The sequence below is a fragment of the Erinaceus europaeus genome, chromosome 16 (assembly GCF_950295315.1).
Source record: "Erinaceus europaeus chromosome 16, mEriEur2.1, whole genome shotgun sequence".
In the NCBI taxonomy this organism is placed as follows: Eukaryota; Metazoa; Chordata; class Mammalia; order Eulipotyphla; family Erinaceidae; genus Erinaceus; species Erinaceus europaeus.
This window is the reverse complement of record NC_080177.1, coordinates 21,132,390-21,154,454: the sequence shown is the minus strand read 5'-3', so window position 1 is coordinate 21,154,454 and position 22,065 is coordinate 21,132,390. Positions and strand designations below refer to the sequence as shown.

The following is a 22,065-nucleotide window of genomic DNA, read 5'->3' as shown; positions in this document are numbered from 1 at the left end:
AGGAGGACATTTCAAGTAGTGGCAACAAACACAAAAAGTCTTGAGAGGTGAGCCACTTGGTGAATTTGAGGGGGAGGCCCTGTGCAGACATCTGGGGCAGAGAACTAACCAGGAGAAGATCTACACCACGGTGGTCTAGTAGTGGGACTGTATAGTGGGAGCCTTTCCACATTGTTCTCCTGATGAGAACATGGTGAATTGCCTCAGAACCTACAGACTATAAACAGGACTTGTTTGGAAACTCACAGGGCCCAGCAGTGCTGCCTGGCTTGGCAGAGAAGCTGAATTGAGCCTGGTTAGATCCTTGGGGTGTGGGAGTTAAGTGTGGTCCCAGGTGGTCTCCTTTGATATTCCCAGTTGACTGGGGAAAGGAGAGGAGAGAAATACAGCTGCTGCTACTCCGTAGCCCGGCCTGTGCAGTAGTTAAAGAGTTGGACTCACAAGCAGAAAGTCCAGAGTAAAAGAGAGAAAGAAAGAAAAAGAGAAAGACACAAAGAAAGAAATAAAAAATAGCTGCTGGGAGTGGTGGATTTGTAGTGTGGGTGCCAAGCCCCAGTGATAACCCTAATGACCAAAAAAAAAAAAAGTAAGACAGATAGATAAATGAATAAATCAAGGGAGAGGCCAGGTGGTGGTGCACCTCGTTAAGCGCACATGCTACAATGTGCAAGGACCTGGGTTTAAACCCCCCCCCCCCAATTCCCAACTACAGGGGGAAAGCTTCACCAGTGGTGAAACAATGCTGCAGGTGTCTCTGTTTCTCTCCCTCTCTATTATCCCCTTCCTTCTCAATTTTTCCCTGTCTCTATCCAATAAATAAATAAATCGGGGAGATTCGACAGTCAAGGGCATTGACCCCGAATGTATCTGGTGTGTGTGTGTGTGTGTGTGTGTGTTTGTGTGTAGAGTTGGGAGGTAGTGGTGGTAAATGTATTGCCCAGGAGTAAGCAGAGAGGGAAGAGAAGTGGGGAAGACAGGTTCTTAAAAGATACTTGAGGCTTTTCTTGAAGTGCTGTTCCAGTTTTATTTCCATCTTGCTGCTTCTTCTGCAAGCAGAACACAAAATCCTGCCCTTGCCCTTGAACCTTTCTATTATGTTCCTTCCCGGATTGTACCTATACCGTTCTGTACATAATGGAACTTAAATGCCAACAATTCAGTGACAGCTCTCTCCCCCATGATTGTAAAGCTTTATCGAATTGTGTTTCCGCTGGAGTTTGGTGAGGTCTTCATCTAACACATCCTTTGGTTGCGATCTTCTGGGAAATGTGCTTTGCATGATAGGTGTAAGCATTTATCTGTGACATAACAAGCCAGCAAGAGAATGACTGGATTGGGGTGGATTTCCTCTCGGGGTTGGGGATCCAGGAGAGTGACAGCGTCAAGGGCTGCGTGGGAAAGTTCGCGGAAGGATCACCTTGCACTGTGCAGGAGGCCTCTCCAGAGGCACAGTCTCACCTTTGCCCCACTTCCAAGTCTGGCTCAACTTCCCGCCGTTCCCATTGGTTGAGCGATCACCCAATGGGCCGGCGGAAACCGCAGGCTCTCACTCCTTGCTTGAGGCGTCCCGCTCTCGTTCTCGCGTCTCGCGAGCGTTCGAGTGATTGGCGGAGGCGGAGGAGCTTGGTTGGCTGCTATATGCTGTGAGGCCGAGGGTGATAGGAGCAGAGACCATGTTCCGAGCTGTGGCACCTGCGAAACTCCGGCGGGCGGTGAGTTCGGACGGGGAGGACCAGGCCTAGTGTCAGTTCAACCCCAAGATGCGGTCCTTATCCGGGTCGTGGCGAAGGTGACCAGCTAGTGCAGATCCGGCCGGCTCTCGCGGCCTGGACCCAAAATTCTGGGTCCTACCCTTGAGTCTTTCTGGCTGCGGACTGCTGACCGAGGTCAGAGGTCGGGGGTCAGGGTTACGGGGGGGTGGTGGTGGTGGTGGTGAAGAACTCGCGCCTCTGCCCCTCCTCTTTCCCCATTTTCCCTTTCCCACCCCCGGGGATCACTTTGGCACCCGTGGGCTTCCATACCTGGCGGGTGGGGTGGGGAGCTCCCGGGGGTGGGGACTGGACACCCAAGGGAGGGAGGGCAAGGTCACTGCTGAGCTGCGCTCTCCCAGCTCGTCTGAACCCGAATTCCACCAGGAAGGCAGAAATTCTGGGAGCCGGCATTGTAACTGCTGTTGAGACCAGGGAAGGGCGGTGTGGGCGTGGAAACTTGTTGCAGAGTTTAGGGGCTCGTAGGTGCCAAGTCTATCAGTCAGTTTGATAATTTGAGCCAAGTTTGAAAGAAGCACGCTTTTTTATTTTATTTATTTTTTTTATAATGCAGCCTGGCCTGCTTTTTTTTTTTAAACATCAGAAGGTGGTTCGTTAACTAGCCAGGAGATTGTTGTTGGGGCTAAGCTTTTTGATGCTTTCTTTCAATAGTGGCAGGCCAAACGTCCACCCCATTTCTTCTTATAAGTTTTACTGTAAAAATAAGAAGATGTTTGTTGGGAGACGAACCAATTACAAGTCAAGTAAGAATGATGGTGGTGTAGATTTTCTAATTTACAACAAATTCGATTTTCAAATTTAAGAGCGAAATAAAGTTGTTGAACTGAGCGAGAAACTTACCTAACATTTTGTACTTTTTTCTACTGTGTGTGTGTGTGTGTGTGTGTGTGTGTTGGGTGTGTGTGTGTGTGTTGGGGGTGTGTGTTTTTCTCATCCCCTCTCCCCTCTAGAGGTAGCTGGCACTCTTTCTAGATTGTGTAGTCCTAGTTTCTTCAAGAGAAGAAAGTTCTCAATGCCTCCCTCAACCTAAAAAATTCAAACCTCACACCCTTTAGGTCAGTACTACTTTTCCTCAGGTATTTTGTGTGTTTCTTTCAGAAGATCCAGACATAAACAAGGTAAAGCCATGGGTTTGAGGAAATTCCAGGTGTCAAAGCCAGAATTACAGAAAAATATTTATCTATGCAGTAATTGGAAGGTTGTTTTGTAAATAGATTAGAAGGTTGGCATAAGTGAAATAAGTGAAATACTTGTGAAGGAAATCTAGGCGATGGGGCCTGGGAATGTAGCGTTTTAGTGATGCAGAGACTCATGCCTGAGGCTCCCAGGTTGTCCTCTGCACCACCTTAAGCCAGAGCTTAGCTGTGCTATGGTAAAAACAAAAAGTAACAAACCTCATTAGGGAACCTAACAGATCTTGTAGAATTGGGGGTGGGAGGAGAAAGGAATGTTGGGATGGCTAGTTTAAGTAGCTTCTTTTTCCCCCCTCCAGGATTATCACTGGGGCTCTGTGCCTGCACTACGAATTCACTGCTCCTGTGACCACTCTTCCTCCATTCCTTCCTGCCTGCCTTCCTCCGTTCCTTCCTTCCTTCATTAGGATAGAGAGAAATTGAGAGAGGAGGGAAAGATAGGGAGAAAGATAGCCACTGTAGACCTGCTTCACCACTTGTGAGGCAACCCCCCTGCAGGTGGGGGAGCGGGGATTCAAACCAGGATCCTTGCTCAAGTCCTTGCAGCATCGTACTATGTACGATGTACTGTACGATGTACCCTACCGCCTGGCCCCCAGTTTAAGTAGTTCTTATTGGCTAGTTTGCGAATATACATAGACAGTTTTCCAAATCTTTATGCTTTGTCAAAGACTTTGACCTTGACTTATTTCTTAATTTTGAATTCAAATTCAGTAGCTGCTCCAAAGTCAGAAAGAACTGAGAGATTTGACTTTCAAGATTATAAGGCAATGCAAGGATACTTTATAAATGGATACATAATTACATATGCTATATATTTAACTTAACATTTTCAAAAATAATTTCAAACTTATAAGAAAAGTTGCAAAGATAGTTCAAAGGACGCTTATAACTCTTTGCTTTGAATCATCCCAACTAGTAACACTTTGGCTCATTTGCTTTATCTTCCTGCATAGAAATTACCAATTTTTCGGAACCATCTGAGAGTGTTGTAGATATTTCCCTACACTTGATGATCCAGCTCGTATTTCTCAACAACTAGAGGCTCAGTACAATGTAACTGGCAAATCATAAAGTTTAACAATGATGCAGTGCTCCCTAATCTATAATGATTCACATGTTGCCAGTTATTGTGTTAATATTATCTATAACAATTTTTCTAATTCTAACATAGGTAGCTAGGTCTAGAGTCTTGCATTACATTTAGTTTTCATCTCTCTTTAATCTTTTTTAGAAAAAAAAATCCTCCATTTTTCTTTTAACTTTGATGTAATTGATATTTTGGAAGTATGTAGGTTTTTCATTTTGTTGACTGACTTCTGTTTTGTTCCAAATTTAGTTCTGTCTGACTTCTATTTTGTTCCTGATTTAGTTCTGTCCAGTGTTTTCTTATGATTAAACTCAGGTTATGTCTTTTTTGCAAGGGTATCATAGAAATATTTTTGTGTTTGTTGATTTAACCTCATTATTGGTAAAGTTAATGTTGATAACTTGGCTAAAATATTGCTCGAGCTGTTCCACCTCCAGGTTATTCTACTTCCCTTTATAACATTTAGCTAATTTGTGGGGAGAGACATTGATACTGTTATCCACTAAGCCTTAGTGTCTCCTGATAATTCTTGCCTAAGAAGTTGTTCTGTGGTATATAATATGGTTATTTTTCTAATTCCATTTTACTTCTAGATTTATTCACACTTTACTGTAAGAAACACAATCCTTCTTGTTCATTTATGGATTATGGACTCATGGATCCATATTGAGTAGGTTATAACCCATTGCTACCCTTTTTTTGATTTTCAAGATATTCCATATTTCAAATGAGAATTATTTTAATCTACTTCCTGTTTACTTATATTTATAATGCCATAAAATCAAAATATTTATATGAAATCCTCATTGTTGATATTAAAACATTTTTTGTAGAAACTTTTTTTTTGTTTTAAATTTATGTCATTAACTGAAAAGTGAACAAGATGTAGTATTTCAGATCATAACTAATTGATCTGAAGTATGCCTAGAAGATATTTTTAGTAAAGCTAACAGTAAAAGAATGCCTTGAAACACTAATATGACAGCATGAATGAAGGTAGCTAACACTACTGGCATTTTTGTTCTGTTTTGTTTTAGATAGAGACAGAGATGGAGAGAGGAGGGAAATAGACCGTGAAACCAGAGCTTCTTTCAGTGTTATGGGGGCTGGACTCTAACATGGCTGCAGTATATGCCACAACAGCACACTATCCAGGTGAGCTGTATCACAAGCCCCTGGATGATTCTTAATTACTGTTAAGGTGATAATGTTTGTGTTTGCTAAATTTTTAAAAAGAAAACACCTTAGATTATTAGAATATGAGTTAAATGACTTGCTTATGGGATCCAAGTTCTATTTCTAGTCCTCACTGATTTGTGCCTTTGCACAGAGTCCTTCATCTTTGGGAGACAAGGGCTCCTCATTGTTAAGTGTTAAAGGAAGATGGTTATGTTTATCTACAATAAAGAGCTAGAGATCAAGCCAGTAGCATAGCTCAACTGGGAGGGGACCTGCTTGGCTATGCTTGTGACCTAGGTTCAAGCCCTGCACCCACAGCACTGGGAGAAGCTTTAATTCTTTAATTTAACTTTGCTTTCTCTGCCTCGCAGTTTCTTTTTCTTTTCTTTTCCTTTCCTTTCTTTTCTTTTCTTTTCTTTTTTTTTGCATCCAGAGTTATTGCTGGGGCTCGGTGCCTGCACCATGAATCCACTGCTCCTGGAGGCTATTTCCCCCCCCTCTTTTTTTCTGATACCCTGGTTGTTTTACCATTGTTGTGGTTATTATTGTCATTGTTATTGATGTTATTGTTGTTGGATAGGACAGAGAGAAATGGAGAGAGGAGGGGAAGACAGAGGTGGGAGAGAAAGATAGACACCTGCAGACCTGCTTCACCATCTGTGAAGCAACTCCCCTGCAGGTGGGAAGCTGGGGCTCGAACCGGGTACTCCCACCAGTCCCCACACTTTGCGCCAAGTGCGCTTAACCCACTGCGCTACAGCCCGACCCCCTGCCTCTCAGTTTACAGCCCGACCCCCTGCCTCTCAGTTTCTGTCTTTGTCTGAAAATTATTTATTTATTTATTTATTTATTATTTAAGAAAGGATTAATTAACAAAACCATAGGGTAGGAGGGGTACAACTCCACACAATTCCCACCACCCAATCTCCATAACTCACCCCCTCCCCTGATAGCTTTCCCATTCTCTATCTCTCTGGGAGCATGGACCCAGGGTCATTGAGGGTTGCAGAAGGTGGAAGGTCTGGCTTCTGTAATTGCTTCCCCGCTGAACATGGACGTTGACTGGTCAGTCCATACTCCCAGTCTGCCTCTCTCTTTCCCTAGTAGGGTGGGTCTCTGGGGAAACTGAGCTCCAGGACACATTGGTGGGGTCTTCAATCCAGGGAAGCCTGGCCAGCATCCTGGTGGCATCTGGAACCTGGTGATTGAAAAGAGAGTTAACATATGAAGCCAAACAAATTGTTGAGCAATCATGGACCCAAAGCTTGGAAATAGTGGAGAGGAAGTGTTAGGGGGGTACTCACTGCAAACTCTAGTGTACTTCTGCTTTCAGGTATGTATTTTGCAGTAGTTTATAGATACGTGTGAACATAAGCTCTCTCTCACAGAAACTGGTGTATATCTAGGTTATGGGACTTTGTTAGAAAGTGAACCACCTGAGATGAAAGTAGAGTGTACTATAAAAGGAAAGGTCTCACCCGAGTAATGAAGCTGAAGGGTTGTCATTCCACACGTGAAGTCTCGACACAATCTGAGGTGAAGCATGTTGAGGTGGCAATCGTTGCGTTGGTGAGGTTGTGATCGGCGGATGCAATATTATTTGATATGGATTGGGAGGCATACGGGAAAGTGGGCCCTATCCAAGGGTTCCAGGACTGGGGGAAGTAGGGGATCTATAGTGGAGATGTGAGGTTCCTGCTGTCTTAGGGTTCAAGAAGACAATGGATAGTTAATGTTATCATCGCATTATTTGGTCATTGGGTTAACTTTGAAAAGTCCTTTTGTTAGGGTTTGCTGTACATGTCTGAAAAATTTGAACTGGAGTGGTGAGTCCCAGTTATGACAAAAAAAAATTAAATAAATGAATAAAATAGGCAGCTAGAGAACATCGTAAGAGGAAAATAGGCATTTGCAGTTAACATTCTTAGGGGGTTTATCTGGATTATTGCTGTGTTGCTAATTTGCCTTCAAAATTGATTTGTTGACTAGTAAGATAGCAAAGAGATAATTTATGTGGAAAGTGAAGTGACACTTCTCAAGGTCATTTGAGCATTCTTGTTCTGTGTTCATTGCCAGACAGGAATGTCTATCATAATTCACATGCTACGAAGCTGATATGAAGGAATATGACATTGAAAGTCCATGGCCTAGTATTGATGAATGAGATTACACCTGCAATTTGCATGAAAATTTAAATTTCTTTTGAAAGAAGAGGCAATTTTGATTTGATTCTGAAAAGATTTATTGCATAAGGTGAATTTTGTAAAATTACGCTGCCTGCCAGTGTGTCTACTAAGGATCATGTCTGTTTTAAAGTAAAGGAAGGTGCCATATTTTATTGCTGCAGAGGTCAAAGCAAGTTATTTAGTTTAAGTACAGAAATGTAATGTGTATTTTATTATTACAAAATGTATGTTGCAGCCTGGGAGGTGGCACAGTAGTGTTGGACTTTCAAGCATCAAGTCCTGAGTTAATATTATCTATAACAATTTTTGTAATTGTAACCTAGGTACTTAGGTCTAGAGTCATGCGTTACATTTAGTTTTCACCTCTCTTTAATCTTTGTTTGATCCCCAGGATTGTATGTGCCAGAGTGATGCTTTGGATCTCTCTTTCCCTCCTCTCTCTCATAAATACTTGGAAAGAATGTATATTAAACTAAGGGAGAGGTGACGTCAATTATATATTTATTTTTTTTTTAATAAAAAAATAATTTAATTATTGTTTTTTTATTGCTACCAGAGTTAATCACTGGGGTTGGGTCCTGGCACTATAAATACAATGAGGAGTGGGAGCGTGAACATGGGTCCTTGCGAGTGGTAATGTGTGCGCTCAACTGAATGCGCCATCACCTGGCCCCTATATACTTTTTTTTTGTGGGGGGTAGGACTTGGATATGTTGTATCGCTTATTCCTGCTATTTTAGTTGTTGAAGTTAGAATTACAAAATGCCGAACCCTCCTTACTAGTATTCCGCATCAATTCCGAAAAAGATTGGGAATAATAGATTAAAGCTATTCTCTATCTCTTTTTTTTTTTTCTGGATAAATTCAGAAATTGAAAGGGGGAGATAAAGGAGAGACCCGTATAGCACTGCATAACCACTCATCAAGCTTCCCTCCTGCATGTGGGAGTTGGGAGCTTGAACCCTGGTCTTTGCACATGGAAATGTGAGTACTACCAGGTGTACCACCACCTGACCCCGACTGAAATGATTCTGAACTACTTTAGGTTATACAGGTAAAGCAGGGAATTAGTTTTCTTCTTTCTCTCTGTCTCCTAACACTGGGAGCAGGTAACTGAACATACAGTTAGTCATGGCTGGAACTTAGTGTCCAACCTCCTTGGTTGCTTCTAAAAGATCAAAGAGCAAAAGCAGTGTGAAAACTATTAAGCTTAGATAAGAGAGGGACCATCATTATTCATTGGACTTAACCTGTAACAAGGTTGTTGGTGAGTTTGAGGAAAATGGATTTATTGTGGTGGTAAAAATGAAAATCAGTTTGCTCTTCATGGAGGAGCAAGGCAGGGAGGCTATTGTTGGTGTGCATGTACTTTAGAAAAGGTGGAGAAAGAATAGTAACACCCTTATAGCTTGCCCAAGAGAGGCCCTTCATCAATATTTGTGTCCTTTGAGACAAAAATGAATGGAATTTGAGGTGATTGTGCCTAGTAAAGTAAGTAAAGAGATGAAAGAGAACTGCCAGATGGTTTTACTCATGTGGAATAAAGAGAATTAAAGCTCTTGAACTTGAAGAAAAATAGCCAAGCTGCAAATGTTTTCTAAGACTTTGTGAGAAGTATAGGGTTTGATGGTGGGGGTGATGGTGATGGTGACTAACACACAGAACTTTGGTGGTGTGTGATGTAGAAATATACCCTTGAGGGGGCTGGGTGGTAGTACATCGGGTTAAGCGCACATGGTGCAAAGTGCAAAGACCAGCTTAAAAAATCCCGGTTCTAGCCCCCGGTTCCCCACCTGCAGGGGAGTTGCTTCACAGGTGGTGAAGCAGGTCTGCAGGTGTCTGTCTTTCTCTCCCCTTCTCTGTCTTCCCCTCCTCTCTCCATTTCTCTCTGTCCTATCCAACAACGATGACATCAGTAACAACAACAATAATTACAACAATAAAACAAGGGCAACAAAAGGGAATAAATAAATAAATATTTTGTAAAAATAAGATAAGATAATCAGAGCTAATACTCTGGTCTAGTGTCTTAAAGTGTTATATTGAAAGTAATTTGTTGGTGTTAGCAAAGTTAACTAGTCCAAAGAGATTCTTCTTTGGCATCATGTGTAACATTTATCTAGCATTTATTATGTTCCTGGCACTATTCTAAGTGCTTTACATTTTCCAGTTTAATTTCCATAACATTTGTATAGTGCCTATTGTTATTATCTCAAATTTAAGTGCTTTTTAAACATTTATTTATTTTGGATAGAGATAGAAATTGAGAGGGAAGGAGAAACTGAAAGGGAGAAAGAAAGATACCTGTAGCACTGCTTCACCCCTTGTAAAACTTCTCCCTGCAGGTGGGTAATGGGGCTTAAAACCAGGGTTCTTGTGTATTGGAACAAGTGTGTTCAACCTCTGTGCCACCACCAAGTCCCTAGCCCCATTTTATAGTCGAGGAGTTTGAGGCACAGAGGAGGAATTGTTGAAGGTAGGATTCAAACCCAGGGAAGGTGTAAGTTTTTTTTTTTAAAATTTTATTTATTTTTAATTTTTGAGAGAGATGCAGAGAAAGAGAGAGAGAAACACCAGAGCACTGCTCAGCTCTGGCTTATGGTGGCTTGGGGGATTGAACCTGGGGCTTAGGACCCTCAGGCATGAGAGTCTGTTTGCATAACCATTATGCTGTCTTCCCCAACCGGAAAGTGTAAACTTTACCACTCCACTGAACTCAGTCTTGGAGAGTTTGGCATTAATAGGGAACCTAGGAACGATTAACTGGAAGCTAACTAGGCAACAGGAGAAGAGTTTCTCTAGGCAGATGGAAAAAACTGTGTCAAGGTTTAAGGTCAGAGAGAACAGAGCAAGTTCAAACATCTAAAAATAAAGTATAAATGATGTAAGAGGAATATAACTGGGAACATGGATTAGGCCAACTTAAGGGAAACAGAAAACTTTAAAAAACATCAATTTCAGGTGTACAACATGATTTGCTATTTATCTATATTGTGAATTAATGACCATAGTAGAATGGCCAGTGGATAACTCACATGCTAGAGCGTTGGTTATGTTTGAGGACCTGGCTTTGAGACCCCAGCCACCACATGGGAGCTTCAGGAGTAATGGAGCAGTGTTGCTATCCCTCCTTTGTCTGCTTCTCCCCTTCTCTCTTTTCTTTTAAAAAAAAAAAGATAAACAACAAGGGCCACAAAAGGGAAAAAATAGCTTCCAGGAGCAGTGAATTTGTATGCAGGCACCGAGTCCCAGTGATAACCTTGGAGACCAAAAAAAAAAAAAACCAAAAAACAGCTAAAAGGGAAGTTCTGGCTGTGCATATGCATTTATTTATTTATTTATTTATTTATTTATGTCAGTGGGGATTGTCACTGGGACTCTGTGCCCGCCCACAAGATTCTTCTACTCCCAGTGGACTCTCACCCTCTGCAGTTTTTTTTTTTTTTTTTTTTAAATAGAAGGTGAGACAAAGAGAAGAGGAGCACTGTGGAACTACCAGTAAAACTTCCCCATGTGGGCAGTCCCATGCAGTGATGTGGGCTCAGTCCTGGGTTCTCAAGCATGATATTGGGTGTTCCCTCACCCCTGTATGGGTTCATGAAAATATATTATGTTGTTGTTTACTCATGTATCACATTTTGAACTGTTTTCTAAAAATAATGTAAGTCTTCCCCTGGAAGTTCTAAAAAGCTTGACAGTTCCTTAGGAAATGTAATGATAGAAATATAATTTATAAGGATTGGCGACATAGCATAGTGGTTATGCAAAAGACTGTCATGCCTGAGGCTCTGATGTCACAGGTTCCATACCCAGCTCCACCATAAGCCAGAGCTGAGAAGTGTTCTGATGTGTGTGTGTGTGTGTGTGTGTGTGTGTGTGTGTGTGTGAATAAAAACAAAATGTAATCTCTGTGTGTGTGTGTGTGTGAGAGAGAGAATAAAAAAAAATGTAATTTATAGCAACTATGGGCTTTCTGCCACCAAATCTTAGATTTCTTTTTCAAATAGTAATGGAAGTCTCATAATTTTTATGGCAAATGATATGCAAAACAAAATAAAATATGGTGCATAATATGTGTTGGTAATAAATAGTTACTGGCAATATTTGTAAAATGTGATCTAAACTGCAAATTAATACCATCGAGACCCAGTTACAATATTCTTAGTAAGATACTGTGCTTTTTAGATTAAAAAAGGAAAATACCATGTATTTGATTCTATAGATGTATATTTGGGGGGAATCAAGCTGGTTGTATTAGACTCGGGACACAAGAGTGATCAGGCACCTTATTGCCTTCTAGTCACTTCTATTCCATTCCAATGATTATGAATTGGTATAATTTTCTGGAAAATAGCTTACTGGTCAGTATTACATTTTAAACATGTGCCTACTTCTTGCTCAAACACTCAAGAATATGTTATAAGGGGAGTCCTTCAGTAGCGCAGTGGGTTAAGTGCATGTGATGCAAAGTGCAAAGACTGGCGGAAGGATCCCGGTTCGAGCCCCGGCTCCCCACCTGCAGGGGAATTGCTTCACAGGCAGTGAAGCAGGTCTGCAGGTGCCTGTCTTTCTCTCCCCTTCTCTATCTTCCCCTCCTCTCTCCATTTCTCTCTGTCCTATCCAACAATGACGACATCAGCAACAATAAAAACAAGGGCAACAAAAAGGAAAATAAATAATAATATATATATATATATACATATATATATAAATAAAAGGATATGTTATAAGGAAAAGATCTGGAAGGGGGTCAGCGGGTGTGCACCCAGTTAAGAGCACGTAGTTCTACCTGGAAGGGCCTGTGCAAAGAACCCGGTTTGAGCTCCCACACCCACTTTCAGAGGGGACACTCCACAAATGGTGAAGTAGGTCTGCAGGTGTCTGTCTTTCTCTCCTTCTCTGTTTCCCCTTCTCAAATTTCTCTCCATCCTGTCAAATTAAAAAAAATAAAGTAGGGAAAAAAGTGGCCACCAGGAGCCGTGGATTTGTGGTGCTGGCACTGAACCCCAGTGATAGCCTTGGGGGCAAAAAAAAAAATCTTGAAGATGTAGTAAAGATTTCTAACCTTAACTTTAGCAATTTCCTTAGTAGAAAAAAAAAAGAAAAAATTGGGTTAGGGAGACAGCATAATGATTATATAAGCCAGAGCAGATTGATGCTCTTGTTTATCTCTTTTTGTCTGTATATCTCTTTCATTAAAATCAAGTTATTAGTAAGATAAATTATATATATGAAAAAATACAGATGCTTGATTTGACAATAAATGTTAGTCTCCCCACCCCAGTCCTGCTTTCCTTTGAAAAGCTTTTAGGGAGTTGAAAAGATAACTGTTATGATCCACTGCTACAGGTTCTGGTGATCCCTTTGTATTCTGCTGTGCTACATTCTTCCTCATCCCACACCTAGCTTGGTGTGGCATTAGAAGCATTTCTACCTCTGAAGAGTTGGGTTCATCAAGAATACTGGGGGATGACTTAAGGGGCTAAGGAGAAGGTGTAGAGGTAGGAAGTTTGGTTGTACAGATCTGGTTAGTTTTCTTTCTTTTTTTTTTATTTTTTATTTATAAAAAGGAAACATTGACTAAACCATAGGATAAGAGGGGTACAACTCCACACAGTTCCCATCACCAGAACTCTGTATCCCACCCCCTCCCCTGATAGCTTTCCTATTCTTTAACCCTCTGGGAATATGGACCCAAGGCCTTTGTGGGGTGTAGAAGGTGGAAGGTCTGGCTTCTATAATTGCTTCGCCACTGAACATGGGTGTTGACAGGTCGTTCCATACTCCCAGCCTGTCTCTCTCTTTCCCTAGTGGGGAAGGGCTCTGGGGAAGCGGAGCTCCAGGACACATTGGTGGGGTTGTCTGTCCAGGGAAGTCTGGTCGGCATCATGCTAGCATCTGGAATCTGGTGGTTGAAAAGAGAGTTAACATACAAAGCCAAAGAAATTGTTGACCAGTCATGGACCTAAAGGCTGGAATAGTGCAGATGAAGAGTTGGAAGGTCCTCCATTTTGTAGATAGCTAGTAGGCATGTTTTAGTTATATTCCAAAGGGCCTGTGGCTATACTAGTTTTTTTTTTTTTTCTTTTTCTTTTTTTCCCCTGAGCCTGAAATCTGATATTCAGGTGGATCCAAGGTATTGTCTGAGAGATGATGTCATGGCTGGAAAAAGGACCAGAAAGCTGGATCAGGGAAGAGAGTAGCTCCCTAATATGGGAAAGGGGTATAAATATTGTTGACTGTAAACCCCATTGATTTGATGTGATCTGGGGCCCATATTCATATCCCATAGGAGCCTTTGTGACCTTTGCATCCCTGTAAAGTTGAGCTCACATTCTGTGGTCATGAGTAGAAACATTCCAAGCTGCTCTAATATCGACCTATCTTCCTCAGGTGTAGCATAGAGTATGTTGTCCATCCTCCCTTTGGAGGATGGACCATTCTCTACTGTTGTTGATCCAAGTTGAGGGCAAGGTCCTGTGGGGGCCCACAAAGGGGTCTATTTTGTTGCTCCTGATGGAAATGACCGGTAACAATGGAGAGACGGATTTATTCAAGGTCTAGGCCCATCATGTCTGTTTGGGAATCTCAGGACTCCCCGATAAAGGTCCCAGCTGATGGGGTGGCCAGATAGTGACTAAAGAGTCATCGTTAAAGTATGCCAGTCTCTTGCCCTTATTCAACTTTTGCAGTCCTTGCTTTGATGAGGTTAGCTTTGGAGTGAGTGAGAGAACTGTAATAGGAAGTAGGTAAGGAGGGTATCTAAGTCTAAATAGACACTATTTAATTATGAACTTGATACTGACTCACTACAGACTATTGTGTATTTTTGCTTTCAGGTATATATTTTGCCCTAATTTATGGATACATGTGAACATATGCTCTGTCTCATGGGACCTGGTCTATATCTAGGTTTTAGGATTTTGTTAGAAAGTGAACCGCCTGGAATAGAATTAGAGAATACTATAGAGTGTGTCAAACCTTGGTTACAATAGTGCATGAATGTCAGTTGTCAGGTGCAATTCTCTGTTGTCTCAAGAAATATTTTGATCACTCTATGCACGAACTCCAAACTGTTGGGTAGTATGCCAGCTCCCCCTGCTTAAAGCTTCTGTCTCTAATCCTGCTTAACTAAGCACCGGCATGCCTGCAGGGCATTGGTTTGATCTCACCTAGAGCTGCCGTCTGTTTACATAAACCACTGTTAACTAAGCACCACCCTCCCTCCAGGGCATTGGTGGTTCAGTGGTAGAATTCTCGCCTGCTCCGCCCCCTCGCCTTGTCACACCCTGATTTTCACCAATCTCTTTTTTCGCTCCACCCTCTCTACGTCACACCCTGTTTACACCCTACTTGGCTAGTATATATACAAGCTGCTTTTCTGAGTAAAAACACTTGGAAATTGCTTTCCGGCTCCGAGAGTTCCAGAGTGTATGTCCTGCGAAGTTAGTGCCGCACGAGTTCCTGATCCCTCTCCCATGCAGCAGCCTAGATCGGCTCCAGTTGAGTTCTCTCCAACCCTGAGAACACTTGTTCGGGAAGAAGCACCCTCAGGCTATCCCGCACCAAACCATTTAGGAAAGGAGCCAAAGGTCAGAGTTACAGATAGATATTTTGCATAATTGCAAGGCCTGTGGGCTACTAATTAAAGTCTGTTGACACACTTAATACTTCTTCCTTAAGGGGGAAGGAATAGTGACTTAAAGGGCTTGAAGCCTTTCTTACTGGGCAGAATGTACCTGTTAACAATCAGCCAGACTTGTTTTGGCTTTATGCAAAATCAACAGAATTTCTTTCTTTCGCTCTCTCTCTCTCTCTCTCTTTATAAAATGGAAACATTGACAAGACCATAGGACAGAAGGGGTACATTTCCACACAATGCCCACCCCCAGAGCTTATAGCCAATCCCCTCCCTTGATAGCTTCCCTATTATCCCTCTGGGAGTATGGACCCAGAATCATTGTGGGGTGCAGAAGGTGGGAGGTCTGGCTTCTGTAACTGCTTCCCTACTGAACATGGGCATTGACAAGTCGATCCATACTCCCAGCCTGTCTCTCTCTTTCCCTAGTGGGGAAGGGCTCTGGGGGAGGCGGGGCTCCAGGACACATTGGTAGGGACCTCTGCCCAAGGAAGTCAGGTTGGCATCATATAGTATCATCTGGAACCTGGTGGCTGAAAAAGAGTTAAGATATAAAGCAGAACAAATTGTTAACTAATTATGAACCTGAAGGCATGACTATTGAAGATACTCAAGATGAAGACAGAATTTGTAACAACAAATATCAAGAAATCTGGGGTCAGAACTTCTTCAACACAGTCATGCCATTTTAGTCTTTGTTTTCTCCTTGTCATTCTTCACAAGGATAGTTCCAACATTTTTTTCTCTCCTCATGCCCATGGTGCACTTTCTTTTCACTTGGCAGAGACACCTACATTTCTTCACTATTCTTCCTCTTGATTCTTAATTTCATGAATTAAGCTGCATCTTCCAACTTCTTGCATCTTTTCATTAGTTAAAAAAAACTGTTCTAATAATTGTAAGACTTATTTCCCGAAGTTTTTTTGTGCACTGGAACCGATCTTTTCATCTTTGTGTTCCTGGTTAGTGAAATTATTCTGGATGATCTTTACAGTCCACAGTATATGTAGGTGGATATTGGTATACAATTCAGGGATACTTCATGTAAGCTTCTTTGTTGAATTTGAAGCAAAATAGAACCATTGAAACCCCAATAAATCTGTTATGTTGTGTTATATATTTAAAAATCTGTTATTCTCTCTCGCTCTCTGTTCTTTTTTTCTTTTTAGGCCTCGCTACTACGATTTCAGAGTACCTTGGTAATAGCTGAGCATGCAAATGATACCCTAGCGCCCATTACATTAAATACCATCACTGCAGCCAAACGTCTTGGAGGTGAAGTATCTTGCTTGGTAGCTGGAACTAAATGTGACAAGGTGAGAAATTTTTAAGGTCAACCATAGCAAATATAATCTCCATCAAGAGACAGAGAAAGATGGTGGCATAGAATTATGCTGAAGACTGTAACCTAAACTGGGCTCTAATCTTCTTTAAATGGCTGGTGTCACAGCCTTTACTACATGTGAAAAAGGAACAAAAAGGTTTGCTCACTAATCATTTTATCTTTTGGAATGAGGTAGAATACTTGATTTAGTTCCACTGGCACCATCATGTGCCATCAGGTACCAAGCACAATGATAATATTTGAGTTCCCTTAGAGGTTAATAGCAGATCGCTTTTTTTGTACTGATGAATATACTTGCTAATTGCCTTTAATTCCTAAAGTGGTAAATCTGGACAGAGTTTCATATATAATTTTAAATTGGTACAAGTTTTCAAACTATACTATATAACTATAATCATACTATAAAACTAAAAAAAAAGTTTTTGGTTTTGTTACTGTTGCTATGAGACAGTGACAACTTTGTAAACTAGCCCCTTGGAAAGCTACTGTTGTATAATTTGAACAGGTGGGACACCAGGTGGGACATGTTCAGACTGTATAACTCAAGGCTTAAACCTCAGAGTAACAATTCTTGGAAAGAGAGCGTGTTTCTTTTCACAGTTTTTAAATTTTTTATGTCAGCAATGCAGAGTACTGATATAATACAGATTCAAAATGTTAATGCCACTTGTAATTTACCTGAAATTGAAATTTTTATCTCAGAATGTTTTCTGGTAAATACAGAGTTTCTTTACGTCAGTTTCTCTACCTCTATTCTGCTGACAACCACTAAATCATAGATTGTTGATATTAGCCACAATGTATGATGATATAGCAGTGGTATCTTAAAATTTTTTATTAGTGATTTACAAGATTAACAAGATATTAGGGGCATAGTTTTGGCATGCTCTCCTTTTTTATTGCTTTATTTTCAGATATACAAATAGGGGTTCATGATTTTGCTATAATTGTAAATAATAGTTCTTTAAAAATGTTTGAAATGGATTTTATTTATACTATTTTAAGCGTAAAAGCCCAAATCATCTCAGTTTATAGTCTTCTTATTGTATAGTCTAATATATATTTTTTTCTACCAGAGCATTGCTCAGCTCTGGCTTATGGTGGTGCGGGGGATTGAACCTGTAACTTTGGAGCTTCAGGTGTGAGAGTCTGTTTGCATAACGATTATGCTATCTACCCCCACCTTATATAATCTAATTTTAAAGAAAGCATCATAGCTTGTATAGAGAGATTGTTAGCAGCCTAGACAGATCTCATTTTTATACAGTTTTCTGTGACTATTTATCATAAGCTACTAATGATTCTTCTGTGTAGTACCAGAAGTCGTTGCCAGTCAAGAAAACAAACAGAAACAAAACATTTTGATTATACAAGATAGTCTTCCAGTGAGTATTTGGCTAGGGGAGGTACTTTTACACTACTTCCTTTTTCCAGTGAATATTGTAATTTTACCATCCACTGAGTGAGACAAGAGGCACAACCTCTTATGCCCAGTGAATCAGCTGGAGGTAAATAGGAAGGCAGAAGACGGTAATGTGATTTGTCACATCTCTGCTAAAGCAGAAACCAGTCATACTGTGACTAAAGAGATTTAAAAGGGTGGGATTTGTCATCTTGTGTAGAAAGCTTTCCCAGAACCCTATCCTAATTCCAAATAGGAAAAATGAGGAACTAATTTTTTAAAAAAGTTTTGCTTCGGGCGGAGGGGAGATAGCATAATGGATATGCAAAGAGATTCTCATGCCTGAGGCTCCAAAGTTCCAGGTTCAGTCCAGTGCACCAGCATAAGCCAGAGCTGACCAGTGCTCTGGTAAATAAATAAATAAATAATACATACACACACACACACACACACACACACACACACACACACACACATATATATATGTCTAAAAAAAAGAGAAAAAAGTAAAAAGTTTTGCTTCATAATAGATAACTGTATATATATATGGGCAGGACCTCAGTGATTGACAGAGCACTGTTATGTAATACTTTCTCTATTGCCCTGGCTCACTTATTTTGACATCAGCAGAAATTACTGCTGCCAAGTAAAGTGCAGTAGGGTATAAGGCAGGTGAGGCCAAGCCGTTTTCCCCAGAGCCAGGACTTCTTGTCTGTGATTTTAAAGTTCCAGGACACTTTTTCATTCAGATATAGAAGAGAGACAGAGAAAAGGAGAGTTACCAGATTTCCTCCAGTGCCATGCCATTCCCCCCATGGTGCTAGGACTTAACCCGAAACCTGGACTATAGGCCTGGCATAACAAGAGTCCTTCCCATGGAGCTGCTTCTCTGGTCCAGGTCTTGCTCTTTATCTCCAGTAAGCCCTAAGTTGGAAATGTATAGACTATGCTATTGTTAGAGAGATTCAGAGAAACTACTATTGCTACATTTTCATCACTTCTAAAATGATGAACTTAAAATTGCATTGAGTCAAAGGTACAGACTATACAGCATGCCACTGAATTCTGATGGCAAGCCATGTTGCTTTTACTTTTGGTTTATCAGTTGGTGACTTGTCTTTTCCAAAGCTGTTTGTTGTTGTTGTTGTAAATCTGCTGTATAAGATCAGTTGGTAAAATAGTACTGTAAACCGCTAAACCCCTCCATAAAAAGATTTAAAAAATAGTTTTTAAGTTAAAGAATATTATTCCTGTGTAGCCATCTTTACTGTTTGCCATTACAGTTTGATGCTCAGTTAATATTTGTGCTCTTTTAACCATAGGTGGCACAAGATCTCTGCAAAGTAGCAGGTGTAGCAAAAGTTTTGGTGGCTCAGCATGATGCATACAAAGGTCTTCTCCCAGGTGAGACTCTCTCAGTGGAAAGTGTGATGCCTAAATTGAACTTGAATATATGAGTTGTTGAAAATATTATGAAATGTGTTGATCAAATATGCTTTAATTCTTAGAGGAGCTGACACCACTGATCTTGGAAAGTCAGAAGCAGTTCAATTACACGCACATCTGTGCTGGAGCATCTGCCTTTGGAAAGGTGAGAATTTGAGAACGTGGAATCTGATTCTATAGGATTACATTTCATGCCAGAAATGTACAGCAGACTTTGTTTAGATAGTGAATCCATCTTTTTTTGTTTTCAAATTTTCTTACAGGAACAACTCTGTTCTTTAGTGATTTTGTCATAATTTACTAGAATGCTACTTCCTGGGAGTCGGGTGGTAGCGCAGTGGCCTAAGCGCATGTGGTGTAAAGCACAAGGACTGGTTGAAGGATCCTGGTTCGAACCCCTGGCTCCCCACCTGCAGGGGAGTCGCTTCACAGGCGGTGAAGCAGGTCTGCAGGTGTCTTTCTCTCCCTCTCTCTGACTTCCCTTCCTCTCTCTATTTCTCTCTGTCCTATCCAACAACGATGACATCAATAACAACAATAATAACTACAACAATAAAACAAGGGCAACAAAAGGGAATAAATATTAAAAAAAACCATAAAAAAGAATGCTACTTCCTAGTTTTCTAGTTTTGTTAGTGGCAAAAAAAATTCTGTATATTATTTATATAGTGTTGATCTCTCTCTCTATGTCTGGTGGATACTTAGAAAGGCCAAATTCTATTTACTTGGGGGATTTGGGAATGACTTCCTGGTGGTTGTAATCCAATAATGTGCATTGCAATATGTTTGCAGACAGATTGTCCTATAAGATAGTAGTGCTCTGCATAGAGCAAGCTCAAGAGAAAGAATCTTCTGTAGTTCCCCAGGTTTTACCCTTTCTCATCCCCCATTTTATTTTGTCCCATTCTTAATAAGCTGTAGTTTTTAGTCACTTTTATTTTTAAAAGTTAAATTTAACCCAGAGCCCTACCCCACAAGGGAAAGATAGAGACAGGCTGTGGGTATGGATAAACCTGCCAGTGTCCATGCCAAGCGGATAAGCAGTTACAGAAGCCAGACCTTCTACTTTCTGCACCCCAAAAAGAATTTTGGTCCATACTGCCTGAGGGATAGGAATATGAAAGTTTCCAGTGGAGAGGATGGGACATGGGATGCTGATGGTGGGAACTGGATGGAATTATACCCCTGTTCTCGTACAATCTGGTTAATCATTATTGAATCACTAATAAAAAAATTTTAAAAGATAAATTTAAGGGAGTTAGACGGTAGTGCAGCAGGTTAAGGATGCAAAGAATCCAAATTTAAGGAAAAATGTATTGTGTGGGAATATTTCTCCTGACTTATTTGCTAGAATGACAGCAAAGGAAATGGCTAGTGATGAGCTGAAAGAGATGCGGAAAAGCTTGACCAAAGAAGCCATCAGAGAACATCAGATGGCCAAGACTGGTGGGACCCAGACTGACTTATTCACATGTGGCAAGTGTAAAAAGAGGAATTGTACTTATACACAGGTACAAACTTGCAGTGCTGATGAACCCATGACAACATTTGTTGTCTGTAATGAATGTGGAAATCGGTGGAAGTTCTGCTGAGTTAGAAGATACAGCAAAATTTCTGGATCATTTAAGAACATGGATTTTGTAATTAGCTTTAAAGCTAGGAGAAGCAGCTAGTTTCCTGCAAATCAGATTTTTAAAGTAACATTCATCCCTTGGAGTAATCTTTGTTTTGGCCATAGCATTCCTTCTATAGTTGCAGATCACTGGGGGGAAACCGTATAATGTTTTAAGACTTTTTTTTTTAATAAGTCAATATTAAACTTTTATCATTTAAACTTTTGACAATTTCTTTTTACCTCTTTTCCTTCTTTAAAAAAATGTACCTTAACATTTTTACAGTCAGGAACATACACAGTAGAAATGTTATTCTTTTCAGTTAACACTTAATTGGAAAAGTATATTTTTCCCTCCATATTGACATGTACCTGCAGATATTAAGGGAGGAGAAGAGGTAATATAATAAAAAAGGTTTACCAAATGTGTGTATTCAAGCAATACTTGACCCGCTTATCTAAATTGTACATGATATTTGTACTAGCAAATGAAATTGAATTTATTATGTTCGCAAGTCTAGGATAACTAGATACTACTTTACATCTGTTACTAACTGTGACCATTATTTCTTGAAAGTTCTTGTACATGTTTATTACATGTTCTTGATAGAATATTACTTTTGGAAACATGCTTTTATTGAAATCTGATGATTTTGTTGTTTATTTGTTTGGCTTTGTAACAGATTTCCTTTTTGCAAAACACAGTTATACTTTAGGCTTTGTTTTTTCTTTCCCTTTTTCTTTGCCCGAGTTTTACTGCTCTGGGCCAACTTTTTCAGATAGAATCAAAGAACCACAGCACTGAAGCGTCCTCTGTTGTCATAGCACCCCCTATACGGTGTGCTGGAGACTTAGACCTGTGCCAGACAGGTGGTAAGCAGGTGCCCTCCCAGTTGTGCTATCTGACTAGCTCCAGTAGGCTTTTCAAAAATCCTAGCACAGGCAAAGAGTGAAAACTTCTACTTTTCCCCCTTGTAGGAAGATATACTAGAATTCCATATTAGTATTTTAGTATGTTGTAGTTAGTGTAGACAGTTCACGACTCGATTTTAATTTGGAAATCTGTACTGACCACGAATTAAGCTTAGGACTATATAAATCATTAAAACTGTGGTCACCCTTTTTGGAGGCTGATAGAAAGTATTTTTGTCCTAACTCTTATTTGTTGCCTTTTTTCTGTCACACATTGAATGAGGTTTCCGAG

At 40.5% G+C, this 22,065-nt stretch overlaps 1 protein-coding gene and 1 long non-coding RNA gene across 3 annotated transcripts in view; both read left to right on the top strand.

The window, feature by feature from the left end:
* Positions 1-1,575: 1,575 nt before the first annotated feature.
* ETFA (electron transfer flavoprotein subunit alpha) overlaps positions 1,576-22,065 on the top strand; it is a 79,325-nt gene continuing 58,835 nt past the window's right edge. The window contains exons 1-4 of the mRNA XM_007525791.3: positions 1,576-1,712; positions 16,226-16,372; positions 19,126-19,207; positions 19,312-19,394. Of these exons, the coding sequence (XP_007525853.1) occupies positions 1,674-1,712; positions 16,226-16,372; positions 19,126-19,207; positions 19,312-19,394 (351 nt within the window). The 5' untranslated portion in view covers positions 1,576-1,673. The remainder of the gene's footprint in view (positions 1,713-16,225; positions 16,373-19,125; positions 19,208-19,311; positions 19,395-22,065) is intronic.
* Positions 2,669-15,239, top strand: LOC132533415 (uncharacterized). 2 transcript variants are annotated; one of them, XR_009545283.1, is made up of 3 exons: positions 2,669-2,824; positions 4,646-4,722; positions 14,779-15,239. It is a non-coding gene; the product is annotated as an uncharacterized LOC132533415 (long non-coding RNA). The 2 variants fall into 2 exon arrangements; XR_009545282.1 differs by lacking the exon at positions 14,779-15,239 and adding an exon at positions 5,090-5,316.